The following is a 16,842-nucleotide window of genomic DNA, read 5'->3' on the forward strand; positions in this document are numbered from 1 at the left end:
GATCCAAAACATAAAGCAAAATCTACAATGGAATGGTTCACAAATAAACATATCCAGGTGTTAGAATGGCCAAGTCAAAGTCCAGACCTGAATCCAATCGAGAATCTGTGGAAAGAACTGAAAACTGCTGTTCACAAATGCTCTCCATCCAACCTCACTGAGCTCGAGCTGTTTTGCAAGGAGGAATGGGCAAAAATTTCAGTCTCTCGATGTGCAAAACTGATAGAGACATACCCCAAGCGACTTACAGCTGTAATCGCAGCAAAAGGTGGCGCTACAAAGTATTAACTTAAGGGGGCTGAATAATTTTGCACGCCCAATTTTTCAGTTTTTTATTTGTTAAAAAAGTTTGAAATATCCAATAAATTTCGTTCCACTTCATGATTGTGTCCCACTTGTTGTTGATTCTTCACAAAAAATTACAGTTTCATATCTTTATGTTTGAAGCCTGAAATGTGGCAAAAGGTCACAAAGTTCAAGGGGGCCGAATACTTTCGCAAGGCACTGTAGCTGCATTAAAATGGAAGCTCTCGGCGTTACAAAAAATAGAATTTACAACTTTTTTAAAAATGTTTTTTATGGTCTGCAACAATGGAGATCAATACCACTGGAAAATATATTTGTTTATGTGTTTATTGCTCTTTAACAATGCATTGAGATAGGGGGTAGTTTATTTAGCTAATTACATTTAGTACTGGCAACACATATTTACTGTATATATTAGGTTGAGAGCACAAGAGCCACATCTTGCAAAAGGGTGAAAGAAAAGCCCTCATACTTTACGTGTATTCTTTAAAATTATAGTACTATAATAATAATAATAATAATAATAATAATAATAATAATAATAACTGTACTATTTTGACTACTACTTTAAGAGGCAGGGTATAAAGGAGCGTGACGTCACGGTAGTGTGGGCATTGAGTGACATTTCGATGTAACCTGCTCACAGCAGAGAGAGGCGTGTGTCAAGAGATCCTTGTAGTAAGACAAAGTCATCGAAAAGAGGTAACCCTTTGCACCGTAACACAGAGAAAAAAATAATAATACAGAACAACGGCGAAGCAATGTCTGTCGCGGGACTGAAGAAACAATTCCACAAAGCTACTCAGGTATGGCTATATATATATATATATATATATATATATATATATATATATATATATATATATATATATATATATATATATATCGGCGTATTGCTGTTTATTTGTGTTGAGGTATGCAGAATATGCAGTAGGAGCCGTCCTAATGGATTAATGACATTTCTACAGTACTAGATCTGTTTCACTTTGATCTTGTATCTATCACCTTGAAATGATATATATACACGTCACATACAGTATGTACCGTATTATTCCATGGTCACGAAAAACGGGTAGTTATCTGGTGGGATCATTAATTTCCCTTTTTTTTGTTGTTTGTTTTGTTTTAGTTGTAGTAATATGAGTTATTATTATTATTATTATTATTATTATTATTATTATTATTATTATTATTATTATTATTTATAGCTTTTTTGTTGCATTTTTTCATATCTTCATCTTGAGTTCTGTAACAATTTTACGATGTTGTAAAGGCAATGTAATGTAACAGAATGTAAGAATGGTTGCCTTTTGGGATGTGACTGAAACTGGCATGTTTTCCAAGCGAAAGGAAAACCAGTATTATTTTTTTTTACATGTTTCTTTACAATATAGTGCGGCATATTACTACACTAATACAATATTGCCAATATTAATAACAATGATGATAACACAATAATTATAAATGTAAGTTGTTGGTCATGCATGGTATGGTAGCCTATTTAGCAAAAAGTCAGAATGTAAAATGTCTGTTTACGATCTCGTGGACAAGAGAGATGGCTGGTTTCTCATTGGTTCTTGTCGCTAACATCATCTCAGAAAGAGAAAAAAACTGCTGGTGTACCCTTCGGATGACATTCCATAGCAGACATGTACCTAGATGAAATGTGTACCATTATTCTAAGTAAAAATCAACGCAAAGGCGCCGGTTATTTATAAACAGTAAATTCATAAATGCCAAATGCTTAATAACTCAGTTTAACTGGAGTTTAGCCGTATCCTGTCTGACAGATCTTTAATTTCAGTGTGGTTCTTGCCCACAACACCGCTTAGGTTGTGTCTTAGTTATTAAAAACAAGCTATGCATTCTCTTTTGTTACGTATCCTATAGCTGGTTATTTTTTACAGGTTTCCCCTGTTAACACGAGGATGCTTTATTATTTAATAGACAATAACAAACGTCTATGTTTTTTAAGAACATGGGCAAAAAAAAACAAGAAACAAAAAAAGTACAGATTATACTGCATAACGGTAGACACTTGCTAGGTATCGGGTTAGCCATAGAAACACGCGTCACCCACAGAACTGGGGACTGCACTAGCAGCAGAAACAACATAGGATGAGTAACGCATAACGGTTTCTTTATGTCAATTTTATATGCATGCATAAGGGAACATAATGTTCCAGATAGATAACTTGCTCCCTGAAGGTCTAGAGTGACCAGATTTTCAAAGCTCAAAACAGGGACACATTGTTAAATTACTGAAGTCTAATTAAACTTGTTAAAGACAGACTATTTATGGTTATTTAAATAGCCATCCTCTCACTCTTAGTATTATCTTTTTTTTAAGCAGCTAGCTCATTTCAGCACACTCCTGGGTGTATAATTTGTGTCTAATTAGTTTAACTTGTCATATTGTGTTATATAATTGTTTATTATTATTATTATTATTATTATTATTATTATTATTATTATTATTATTATTATTATTATCATTAGTAGTAGTAATAGTAGTCGTAGTAGTCGTAGTAGTAGTAATAATAATAATAATAATAATAATAATAATAATAATTCATTCTGTAGATCGTCGTCAAAAATACATTTACATTTTGGCATGTTTCTTGCTTTTTTTACTCACAGCATCAGGGTGGCTCTATTTATTGACGTTGCTGATGTTATTATTATTATTATTATTATTATTTATTTCTTAGCAGACACCCTTATCCAGGGCCACTTACAATTGTAACATTGTAGAACCGGTGCGGTTATGCTCATACCTAGAACCGCCGCCGGTGGTCATTATGACGGTTACATTTTAACCTGGTGCATTCGGATGCTTGCAACCTCCTGCTGCTCTGCCTAGTTGCGTATGTGCTAAAACCTGCCAGAACTGACCAGCTACGAAATGACTGTACTGCACATAATTGTAGATTCATATTGAATATAAACTAAATGAAAATGCATGGTGCACTGAGGAATAAGCACGTATGTCTGTGTTAATCACTTTATAATAAGCCGTTCTTGATTACGAGGGGTCGGCAACACGTCTGTATACGGACATGCACATGTCTGTGGCAGTGAACATGTCTAACACACACACACACACAGAATTGTATAGAACTTCTGTTTTGTTTGTCCGTGGCCAAGATGTTTTTTTTTTTTTTAAATGTCCGTCACCACTCAACTTGGTGCTGACCTCTGTTGATTATCCTAGTACAGTGCCTTTTTTATTTTATTTTGTTCTCACTGCAGGTGCCATAAATAGGGATGTGTGGAAATTGTGAAATTAGCTCAATACAGTGATTTTTACAATATTCTTAAGAAATAAAAATAATTCCAGAATTATTTGTATTTCATACAAAAAAAAAATCACATTAACGAAAATGTACAGCTCTGATATGTGCCTGTGTGTAATATTCGCTGTGCACACAGTGATATGCAGTGATTATGTCATGTGACTATATGCAATCTAAGCAGGAAATTAAAATACTACACACTGTAAACAAGAAAATAGATGTCTCTGAAAAGGCTAAAAATGTGTCTGCAGCAGATCACGTAAAGCAGTATCAAGCAGGAGTTTACACAGCAATGCAGGTAAGCTCTTCTGTAAGTCCTGCAACGTTACTGTAGATCACTACCGAAACTCGTCTGTTGACAGCAAGTAGTCACTGAAAGATAAAGGTGGAAATCCAGAGCAGTACTGCGACTGCTTTACATGCAAAGAAACAAAAAACGGTGACTTCCATATTCCAAAATTGCACTTATTAAATTTTGACCGGACAGAGGCGTGCGTTTGCGCAAATATCCGTTTTGAAAAATTGGACAACCAAAAGTTACGGAAATTCTTCAGACAGATTGTAGCAAATGGTGGAGCGATTCCTTCATCAGCCCAGCTGAGACGTGAATACTTACCTAAAGTTGCCAAGTATCACAAGCAGTAGATTATAGAATTGGTAAAACAGTCTGGCTGCTTGTCAGTGGTCACACTGGCGAGTCGACTGATGCACACGATCAGTATGGGTTACACATTGTATTTGTTTTGCAAGACTTAAATTGTGACCATGCACCTGACATACTAGAACTGAAAGCTGCCCTTGCAGATACACTTTACCTACAGGCTGTTAATTACAACACAGTTTCACAAGCTATTGTAAAGTGACTGAATAACTTTAATGTTAATTTTGATGTCAGTGCATTTATCTGTGTATTTGCTGTTTATAATAATAATCTGTACACGTAATTTATAACATATTTTCGTGCACATTCCGTGAAATAAGATACTTTACTCGTGACACTGTGTCACAAAGACGGCCGGAGTGGGTGGCGTCAGACCAGAAGCAGGAAGTAAATAAACAGAGAGATGTGGTTTGTTTAAGCTGAGCGCGTGATCGCGCTCAGCATTTAATAATTAACAGCACAGAAAATAAAAGGTTTGAACAGAACACAAAACAGGACACGGCACTTGTAGCCAAAATAAACATATAAACAAAAACGGACTAAACACTTAACAAACGGTGCACGGAGAGACAAACAAACACGGTGAGTACAAACACTTCTAGATTTCACTTTACTACTTTTATGTTCTCCTTCTCTCTCACCCGTTCTCCACTCTCGAACACCCAACCCCGAGTGACAGAAATGTGCATCTATATATACTGTTGTGCTGGGATTCAATTACTAATTCATTACTCACTTGAATCCCAGCACGTGAATTAGTTAAGTGTACTCCCGTGACCACACATTACATTTTACCAGCACGTGAAGTGATTTGTGCCCTCCTCGTGCCTAAATATAAATCTACATTTTTAAATACACGTGAAACACAGACCCGTTTATATCCCGTGTACCAATCTCTATACACCAACATTAACACACGCAACATACAACATATAACACACAATTGCACACAGGGGCGGGGCACATTGCCACACACTGCCATGAATTTTAAAGAAAATTTCTTTCACAATGCCTTAGCCATAAACTAAGTTATACATGAAGTGGTTGTTTATGTTATTTTGACCAAAGGTATTTTGACTGTGTCGTACTACAGGAAGTGGCTGAAATACTGGACTTTTTAAAAGTGTCGGAACACCGGGACCTTGATGGAAAACCGGGACTGTCACGGCTAAACCATGACGTGTTGCCACCCTGGTGTATTATCTGGTGTAGACAATACACACTTAATAAGAATATTGATATGTTCCTTTAGTCAGTAATGTGGCAGGCTACCTCATATACTTTCTGGCAAATCCATCCTCTTACTGTCACTGATTAACAACAACATGTTATACAGTTTTCTCTCAGGTGCCTCCCTCAGACTTTATTTGTTGGTAGTATGCTAAAGAGCAGTAAAGAAGTCAACATGAGAGATCCACCATGATATTGTATTTATCTTACTAAATGTTTAAGTGATGTTTCAACAGGAATAGGAAGGTATATATTTGTGACAATGTGACCTTTCAAATGTGCCAGCCCCACTTACTTTCTGTCAATATAAACGTAGAAAAGTCAAGTTTTCACATGATTGAATTGGAATGGGACTAGAGCCCCTTTCACACTGGCTCTCCTAACCGGGTCATGACACAGGTTCTGGCTACTCGGGTCACAAACCTGCATAGTGTGAAACCACGTACCCGGGTCGACCCTAGATTGATCCACCTCAGGATGGGGGTCGACACACTTAGACCCGGTCAAGCGAGACAAAATGCATAATAGGTGTTCGTAAGTGGACAAAGTAACAATGGTTTCACTTCCTCAACGAACTTGCAAGACATTTCTGTTTTTTCTGTTTAGCCATATTTCTGTTGATTGAGACAAACCCTGAGCCAGATTGCTGCGGGGATGGCATGGAACGATGAAGAAACATTTGCTCGATTCAACATTTGGACCGATGATTCAATCTAGAGAAGCCTGGAAAGAAGTGTGCTTAACAAGAATGCCATCTTGAAAGCCTGAACAGATGAAAGGGTGGTCATGTGAATGTTGCTGCTTCTGGGGCATTGTGTACTTGTTTCTGTCACCCAGGTCGACCCTGCTTCTTCAAAAAGCAGTGTGAAATCGCATAGCTGACCCGCATAACACCAGATCACGACCCGTGTAGAGCATGCCAGTGTGATAGGGGCTTAGGATGTGACTAGGATGCTCAGTCCAAGCATTTAAGATTCCCGAGTCTTAAAGCAAGGCAAAGGCAGATTTAGACTAAAATTATAATAAATCAATATATTTGAAGCTACTTACACTTTAAGGGTCATACAAACTAAATCAGATGCATTAATAGCATAGAAGGGGTAACTATAAATTAGTTTCAGTTTTTAATATGGTCCAAAAATCCTGGTTTAGAGAGAATTAATATCCAACAGAGACCTTAAGTAGTGGGGTTCCGAAAAATATAGCGTTAGGCATCCCCACGTGTTGCTACAACTGTTTAAATAACGTACCTGTAATTTTAATTTTCTTGACAACTTTAAAGCCTGTTTCAAAGCTCTTTTTAAGTGTCCACTCTAGTGCACTGGGGTTTGAGATCTGTTCTCTAAATCACTGCATAACAACAAGTGCTCAGGCTTTTCTGTTCCGTACTACATCATGGATCGTTATTGCTGTGTTACCTGTTTGACAATGTGGGCAATAATCCTTACACGATCAGTGCACTAGAGCGGACATTTTAAAAAGAGCTTTGAAACAGACAGTTATAATTGTAAAAAGTTGTCAGGATGTTACAATGAAAAGAAAAATTACAGGTACGTTATTTAAACAGTTGTATCAACACGTGGAGGCGTGTAACGCTATATTTTTCGGAACCTCACTACTTACTTTTTAACACCAAGAAGTACTTGGTTGCAAACACCAAATACAGTAACACACACTAATTGGATGTTGTTTAAATTATATTTGTCATTATAAATAATACATTACCATTAAGTAGTATGTTGTCTGACTAATAACCTGTTGCAGCACAGATGGGAACCCAATTAGTCCAACAAATGTTCACATTTCAATGCCGGATTGCTCCTTCCCAGTTCCTGTATGCATTAATAAAGGCAATTGCATAAAGACGTCAGAGACGGGAGAATACTTTAATTGATTAGAATTTTTCAGATGAAGAATTAATTAGCCGGGCAGCAACCCTGACAACTTTGATACCATTGAACACCAGAAAATCCCTGCTATAACACAGCTTATAAATAATGCACATTTCTGGGAAACCACTGTGCCAATCCGTGTTTTTAGTTTCCTACTCTGGGAAACTAAACATATATACAACTGACTATGCCTCATTTTCTTTAGTTACAAAAAAAAAACAATATCTATTTGTCATCATCACCCACAAATGTAGGAGACACTACTTAATCTGGAATGACCCCATTGTAAATTATCTCTGCATGATCATCAAACTAAAACTACTGTCTTTTGCCACTTTGTACAGGAAAGGTCACAATAGTTTCATTTGAAAGAGTACTGTACGTTATTTCAAACTCCTTAGCCTTTTAAAGTGTTTGACTTTGAGGAATACATAATGTTCTAGCTTATTTTCAACTACTGATCATTAGACTTGAACAAATGCCTGGTGGATCATTCATTTAGTTTCTGATTAATTGGTCTTTCCAATATATTTAAGTGTTCCACTCACTCAAAATTACAGCTTGTCATTCTTTTACAGTCACATTCATGTTCACACAGCTACTGTTCCAAGAGGGAGACTAAAACAGATTTACTCTTTTTCAATGAATGCATAAGCTTATGAAGGAAAGGTGGTCCCTAAATTAGAAGCTTAAACTGTTATTAACTTGTCAATGGTGCACTTTTGAAGGTGTAAACAAGTCTTCAAAACACATAACATGATTCTTACATGTACCTTATTGTTTTGCTGTCAATATGTTGATTTCCAGACTTTCAATTTTACTTAATCCCACATGTTACACATGTAATAGGTTTCCACCTGACCCCATGTAGTTTCCTACAGTATGTGCAGTGTGAAATGCAAGTGAAAGGCTGAAGAGAGGCTCCCATTTCCTAAAACACAGGAAGTGAACGTATAGCATTGTGATAGAAAAAATGTGCTTCACCTGAAAGTGAAAATAAAGGCTAGATAACAAAAACATCAACAGTAAAACAATAAGGGAAATAATGTTAATATTTAAAAAGCTTTTCCCTAAGGTCTGGCCCTCAGTTGTTGCTTTTTAAAACATTTGTTAGAGTAAAGGTCATTGCTTTATGAGAAGAATCAAACGTAAGATCCATTATGCAGGCATGTGTCACTGCAGTTCTTTTTCAGGGGAAAGTCGTGCCATTCTTTTCTCTTTGTGTATTACAGCAATTTATTGTAATTTATTGATTCTTCATATTAAATTATCTCCTGCTATTGGCCAACATCAGCTGCACCGAAACTATTACATTCAGGAACAAGTGATATTACATTACCAAAGCGAGGCTGGTCGTAAGTAAGAGTGCTTATGTGTGAGCAGCAATATCTCCTAGTATGTAATAAGGACAGACAAGTACATCGCCTTTCCATTGGTTTATGGACCTTTTGGAGATCATAGTATTCCCATGCCTGTGCATCCATTGACTGTTCACCATTACAGATTTTCAATGTAGTGGAATAAACTTGACCCTGGTAATTGTGTAGCTCCTCCCCTTCTGGCAGCAGGAGCTCCTCCCCTTTGGCGGCAGGGGCTCCTCCCCTTCTGGCAGCAGGGGCTCCTCCCCGTCTGACTGCAAAGGCGGCAGGGGCTCCTCCCCTTCTGGCTGCGAAGGCGGCAGGGGCTCCTTCCCTTCTGGCTGCGAAGGCGGCAGGGGCTCCTCCCCTTCTGGCTGCGAAGGCGGCAGGGGCTCCTCCCCTTCTGGCTGCAGCGGGGGGACCAGCAGGCATGCTCCCTTTGCTGGTGGCGGTGGTGGAGACAGAGGCAGCTGCTGCTGCTCTGCTCCTGCCGTTGGGGGCAGTTAGCTGGGAAATGCCCCCACTCCCCACAGATGCAGCAACAGTACTGCACACCCATGCTGTGGAGGAGGGCTTCCCAGCCAACCTCCTCCTGTGGCTGTAGCCCTGGTTCCACCTCCTCTTCCTGAGGTGGGGAGTGGTAGTAGTCGGGCGTCACGTGCCTGACCTTGCCAACTTCAAAACACCACTCCTCCCCCCTCAAGCAGGTCATGCAGACGTCCACCAGGCCAGATATGTGGTGGGGCTTGCGACCAGCCCCGCGCTGCTGCTGCTGCTGCTGCTTCTGCCAGTGCATCCTTCCCATTTCTTTCCAAAATAAATAAATAAATAAATAAATAAATAAATAATTAGACCCTAGTTATATTTTATTAATGGTCAGTTGGCGCAAGTAAAAATCTCAAACACTGAATGAAGTGAAACCCTATAGCTACAGTATGCGCTGCATTTTTTTCTGTAGTAATCTACAGAAAGCAACAGTACCTTCGATCCTCCCACCCAGCAAGATTAATCAATTGAGCATGTCTTTGCTTTTGAACTAGTTGCCTATCATTAGTTCGCTGTTTCCATGGAAACCTTTTTTTTACCATTCAGTCTATATAAATATCTTCTCTAAATGTTTCCTGATAAACCGTCAAAAGTGCTGGCCATGTAATCTGTTTAGAGGCGTTACCATGCTACCAAATGATATTAACCAAAAGAAAATCATATTTAACTCAAGTATTATCTTGTGACAGACAGAAATGCCTTATTATCTGTAACATACACAAGTAAAGGACATATGAAGGGTGGAGTCAAGTTGTTATTTAAATACCAAAGATGAATAGTTATGAGCATCAAAGCATTGCTTCTGGGTGTTCCTTGTATTCCTGCCACACAAATAAGACTTGTTTACATATGAAATTGTATGTTTTTGTGTTTGGGGACGTGTTCGCAAACAGATACCTTATAGAGAAAGAAGAATTATTAAGAGTACATTTAATGTAAAATAAAAAGTACATCATAAATTAGTTCAGCTTCAGCTTTCTTCATCCTACTGTAGTTCACCTGTTGCTTTTTTTCTGTTTTCAGTTTTTATGTAAAACAAACTGTCACTACTTAAATCTTTGAGCCAAATAAACATACTTTTTCTACGACAGTGCATGCAGCACTCAGAGTTTGTAAATTACATAATCAATCTCAGCTATAGCTTAGGAAACAAAACATATGTGTTGTGGATATTTAACATGGGCTTTGTAAATATATCAACCATTGTTTTTAATATTGAGTACATTTTTTAATGGGAATTGTTTTATGAGTAGTGCGATGAAACAGTCCTTGACCAGTGTTCTTTTGGTCAGTCTGGACTTAAGTGGACATATTTGGTCCACATTAGAAAGAAAATGCCTCTCACAAAAATCTGTGTCGTTTTAAGGCTATATATAGCTGAGGTCAGCACTCCAGATAAGGTGTGTCTGGGAGTAACTCATTTTAACACTGACAGAGTAAAATGGATTTTCAGGGGGTAAAATGCAACATTACCTCAAAGTTGTAAGTAATCTTGATAAATACTGTACAATCTTTAATGGGAATGGGGTAGACATTAGCCTTCCATTTTAACTGCAATGTTACTTTGAACTACTGTACAACCCAGCGTGTGTTCATGTTTAGTAACTGAAGAGGGCCCAGGATGTAGCCAACCCTCTAGTTGAGTGTGCGACTACCCTTCCAGGTGGGGACAAGCCAGCACCATCATACGAAGTCGAGACTGTGTCCACAATCCAATGTGACAGATGGTGCTTTGAGAGGGGCTGACCTAGGGCCCGTGTCCCGTCACAGACAAAGAGCTGGTCAGACTGAGGCAGAGCTCTTGTCCTATCCACGTAGCATCTCAATGCCCGCACCGGACAGAGGAAATTCAATCTCTCATCCTCCTCCGAAGAAAACGGGTGGATGGAATGACTCCACTTCCACAGACTGATTAATGTGGAGGGATGTAATCACCTTGGGGAGGAAAGCAGGGTTTGTACGCAGTGACACCTTGCTACCATCATCCCTAATACGCATGCATGAGCTGTACACAGACAGCGCCTGCAGCTCACTGACCCGCTTAGTGGAGGTTATAGCCATGAGGAAGGCTGTCTTCATAGACAGATACTTCAACTCTATGGAGTGTATCGGCTCAAACGGGGCCTTTGTGAGAGCCTCCAGTACAATATCAAGGCTCCACTCGGGGAGAACAGTCTTCCTCAGAGGATGTAATCACCACACGTCTTTAAGGAATCGGGTAGCCAAAAAATGCGCACCCAGAGATACCGAATCCACAGGGGCATGGCATGCAGGAATAGCCGCTAAATACACCTTCAAAGTGGAAGGTGACCTACCAGCATCAAGCAGTTCTTGCAGGAACTGTAAGATAACTGACATGGGGCAAGAGACTGGGTCATGAGTCCTGGTCAGACACCAAGTCTGGAAATACTTCCACTTACAGGCGTACAGCGACCTAGTGGAATCTGCCCAAGCGTTCTGCAGTGTACCCACAACCTCATCTGATAGGCCTAGGGCTAACTTTCAGGGACCAAACCCATTGATGGAACCTGCCCGGTTCTGGGTGCCAGAGTGCCTCTCGTCTGGCTGAGGAGGTCTATGTGAAGCGGGAACTCCCAGGGGTGGCCTTGTAAGAGCTGGCACAGGGTCAAGAACCAGATTCTTCTGGGCCACCTGGGGGCCACTAGAAGAATGGCTGGGAGCAGCGGTATAGGCAGGAAAGCATACAAAAATGCTTTGGGCTGTTCTTGCACTAGTGTGTTTACGCCGAGTGGACCACCACAGGGAGTACCACAGGGACAATGCGTCATCTCCGCCGAGGTGAAGAGATCGACCTGCGTCTTCGTGAACCCTTCCCAAATGCACTCCACTACCTGAGGGTGGATGGCCTCGATGCCATGGGCTAGAAGAATTGGAGGTAATTCAATCCATAAATTCACTGTTTGGCGACAGAAATTAAAAAAAAATGCTGTATGTATTTTCCTGACTAACATTAGTCATCATTTTCACTGAAACGTTTGTGTTTTTATAGTGGATAAAGGCTAAAAACCAAATTGCTTTGTTGCCAGCAAGTTAAGTAAACATTTCATAGTTACATACTATTGCTGCATTAAACAAATAGCAGTACTTTTTTATCGTTTTACAGTAGCAGCTAGGGACATTAGACTACTCTCAGATCATTGAAAAAAAATTGTCATGCATGAGCTTTACAAAAAGAGCCAGGGGTAAGAACGCAGTTTAACTCTTTACACCTGTTTCCCTGCTAACTTGTTTGAGAGAGTGGAGAGAACCCAAGTTGGCAAAACAGTGACACCCAAAGGTTAACTAAAAATTACAATTTTTCCCTGACAGCCATTTTCAGGAAAAACAACTATTTTCAACCAGGCTGACATACACATTATATATCACATTGCCACTCACTTTATTACAAGGTATCTGGTAGAGCTTTTCATTTTCCAGTCCTGAAAACAAACCTGGAAAATGTGTGCTACCATTGTCCATTGATTACAGAATCATGGCATTGCCATAGATGTTCCCTCCCATAGAGATCATTTTTGGAATCTACATTATATTCATACAAATCCAATGACCAAATGACTCTGAGAATCACACTCTTCCAACTGACACTGTGTTGCTAAGCAGATGCACATCTTGATCTAAGGAAAGACCCTTGTTTTATAATAGAATGCTACATGAAGGTTCATGGAGTGTGGTGTGTATGTCATGAGGATGGCCAAATAACCATTGAGCTCCCTAAGAGTTGTTCACAGCTATCTTCTCTTAAACCCTATTCACACAGGACTAAAAATCACCAGATTTTCAGTTGGCTCTGGAATTTTTACTTTTCATCAGTGAAATTTTGTTGTGTGCGAATCGTCCATTTCGTTTTACCCCAGATCATTTTTCCAGCAGTCCTCCACTTGTTTTACAGGGCATAAAGACCTCCTGTAAAATGTCATACTCACTCGTCGTGTGTATTTTTAGTCCAGTGGGAATTGACCATGTCAGTGTTATGTTAGAATTAATATCAGTATTTCAGGGTTATTCGCCTCAACGCTTTAAAAATGGATGCTTTCAGTGATGCAATCGAAAGCTTTTTCGGGTGTGAATCAGCAAGACAACAAACATTTGTTTGTCAAGCAATTCAGAAAAGAAGAAAAATGAAGACACGATCGTATCAGTCTCTACTGATGCTGCAAAGTGCTTCAATCTTCACTGTACTTGGTAAGTTTTGCAATTTCTTTTTATTTTCAATGTCATTATTTTTTTCATAATATTGTTGTTTAGGGAAAATGAAAGAAAAAATTGAGTTAACTGTACACAGAGAACTAAAGGTTATGTTATTATTATTATTTATTCATTTGGTTGACGCCTGACTTTATTCAATGCAATATATATGAGGCACGTAGTTTCTGTTGCATTGTTTTACTTCCGGTTAACTGTTCACAGATCACAGATCATGTGCAAAAGCACCTTTTCTCGCAACAATTTTGCATTTAATTAAAAAATTAGAAAATTACTTTTCTAGTCTGGGAGGTTACAGGACCTTGTCTGCTTTTGACCAACACTGAGGACACCCCGTTTTTTAGTGCGAATTTCCATAACTTACTAGATGGAAGCCAGTGCTCCCTTACTGATCATACCAAAAAATAAGATATGAAAAAATGAACTAAAGAAACTGCCAAAGAAACAGCATATTAAACTAAAAAATGTGTCATTATTATAATTTATTTATTAGCAGACGCCCTTATCAATTGTTACAAAATATCACAGTAAAGTATCACATTACAAAATATCACATTACAGAATATCACATTATAGATAAGAGCAGTTATAAAGTAGGTCTAATTGATTTAATCAAATATTTTAAATATAGATATCAAACAAAGTGTGAACAAAACAGAAAATGTGAACAAAAATACAGATCAAAGAATCATGATAAATTTTCAGTATGAAATGTGACACACTGTCAAAATGAAAACATTACAAAGTTAGTATCGGGTATGACCTCCCTGAGCATTAACACAATCCTGGCAGCGTTGAGGCACAGACCTGATCAGTCTCTGGATAGACTGCTGTGGGATGTTCCGCCACTCTTCCTGTGCAGCTGCAGCCAGTTATTATTATTATTATTATTTATTTCTTAGCAGACGCCCTTATCCAGGGCGACTTACAATTGTTACAAGATATCACATTATTTTTACATACAATTACCCATTTATACAGTTGGGTTTTTACTGGAGCAATTTAGGTAAAGTACCTTGCTCAAGGGTACAGCAGCAGTGTCCCATACCAGGGATTGAACCCACAACCCTCCGGTCAAGAGTCCAGAGCCCTAACCACTACGCCACACTGCTGCCCTTGGCAAAGGTTGGCTGGTCGCAGTTGTCTCCTGTGGATGGCATTGGCAATTTGGTCCCACAGATGTTCTATTGGACTCAGGTCAGGAGAAAAAGCTGGCCATGGCAAGACATCGACATTGTTTTCTTGAAGTTGTGCAATTGTAATCCTAGCACTGTGTGGTCTTGCATTGTCCTGCTGGAAAATTGACACTTCTGGATTGGCTTGCAGGAACGGAAAAGCTGCTGCCTTAAGGACTTCTTCAGTGTATCGCTGAGCAGTAAGGTTGCCCTTTATCTGTACCAAAGGCATTCTTGTGTTAAAGGAGATTCCTCCCCACATCATCACACTTCCACTACCCCACCAGTTGGCTTGAACAACGCAACAGTCAGCATAATGCTCACCACGATGTCTCCACGCACGTCTGTCAAGGACAAAACACTCCACCACTCTTTCTGCCGCCACCTCAGATGTTCTCTGGCCCACAGAATATAGAGATTTCATCTCTCAGCTGTCAACATGTTACCCCTGAATGGCCTCTGAGCATGCAAATCATTTTCATGCAGACAGTCATTCTGCTGATGCGTGGGTTATTTCTTCCTGAAATTTCTCGTGCTGTAGCCACTGCAGTCTGAAGACAATTACGCAGATGGATCAGTCGCATGTGATGGTCCTGGGCTGGTGTGGTGACTCTCTGCCTTCCAGGACGTGGCCTGTCCCTCACAGAGCCAGTTTCCTGGTTTCTCTGGACTAGTCTGCTGATTGTTGAAGCAGAACATCTCATTCTCTGGGCAATTTTTCTCACAGACAGGCCGCCTTCAATCATGCCAATAGCAGCCAGGCGATCTTCATTACTCAAGCAGGTTGTATCTTTCGCAGTTCTTGCATTAATTAAAATCTTTTTGAATGGCTATTTATACTGATTTTTAATCAGCTCATTTTGGCTATTTTAACTCAACTCAAATACCAAACACTGAGCACCTGGCATTTTTATGAAATCACATGACTTGAGCTCAGTATTTTGTTATCCCAAGGAATAATACTACACAAACAATCAACAAACCTATCTGCTCACTATTTAAAATGTAAATAATATTATGTGTGATGTATTATTGTACTTTGGAGAACCTAATTATATGCTTAATGGAAATATGTGTGCCTATTTTGTATTTTTTCTATTTTTTAAAACACTATAGAAGGATGTTTGTTTCTATAAAACAATATTTGTATTCTGATTTTGCCAGTCTTCCCTGTCTATGTCCAAGATTGAATTGCTATTTTTATCTTCTACCCTCTAGCTGTGACAGTAAGTTGAATTTTATTTATTCCAAAGCAGCAGATGGAGGGGTGTTTGCACCTCACACTTATATAAGAACATAAGAAAGTTTACAAACGAGAGGAGGCCATTCAGCCCATCTTGCTCATTTGGTTGTTAGTAGCTTATTGATCCCAGAATCTCACCAAGCAGCTTCTTGAAGGATCCCAGGGTGTCAGCTTCAACAACATTACTGGGGAGTTGGTTCCAGACCCTCACAATTCTCCATGTAAAAAGTGCCTCCTATTTTCTGTTCTGAATGCCCCTTTATCTAATCTCCATTTGTGACCCCTGGTCCTTGTTTCTTTTTTCAGGTCAAAAAAGTCCCCTGGGTCGACATTGTCTATACCTTTTAGGATTTTGAATGTTTGAATCAGATCACCGCGTAGTCTTCTTTGTTCAAGACTGAATAGATTCAATTCTTTTAGCCTGTCTGCATACAACATGCCCTTTAAACCCAGGATAATTCTGGTTGCTCTTCTTTGCACTCTTTCTAGAGCAGCAATATCCTTTTTGTAACAAGGTGACCAGAACTGAACACAATATTCTAGGTGGGGTCTTACTAATGCATTGTAAAGTTTTAACATTACTTCCCTTGATTTAAATTCAACACTTCTCACAATATATCCGAGCATCTTGTTGGCCTTTTTTTATAGCTTCCCCACATTGTCTAGATGAAGACATTTCTGAGTCAACATAAACTCCTAGGTCTTTTTCATAGATTCCTTCTTCAATTTCAGTATCTCCCATATGATATTTATAATGCACATTTTTATTGCCTGCGTGCAGTACTTTACACTTTTCTCTATTAAATGTAATTTGCCATGTGTCTGCCCAGTTCTGAATGCTAGATCATTTTGATTGACCTTTGTTGCTGCAACAGTGTTTGCCACTCCTCCTATTTTTGTGTCGACTGCAA

The 16,842-nt window shown here is 39.1% G+C and overlaps 1 protein-coding gene across 1 annotated transcript in view; it reads left to right on the forward strand.

The window, feature by feature from the left end:
• The first annotated feature begins 932 nt into the window (after positions 1–932).
• Positions 933–16,842, forward strand: part of LOC117408811 (endophilin-A1-like) — a 54,928-nt gene continuing 39,018 nt past the window's right edge. The window contains exon 1 of the mRNA XM_034014138.3: positions 933–1,112. Coding sequence (XP_033870029.1) covers positions 1,068–1,112 — 45 coding nt within the window. The 5' untranslated portion in view covers positions 933–1,067. The remainder of the gene's footprint in view (positions 1,113–16,842) is intronic.

Source organism: Acipenser ruthenus, chromosome 2 (genome assembly GCF_902713425.1).
Source record: "Acipenser ruthenus chromosome 2, fAciRut3.2 maternal haplotype, whole genome shotgun sequence".
NCBI lineage: Eukaryota > Metazoa > Chordata > Actinopteri > Acipenseriformes > Acipenseridae > Acipenser > Acipenser ruthenus.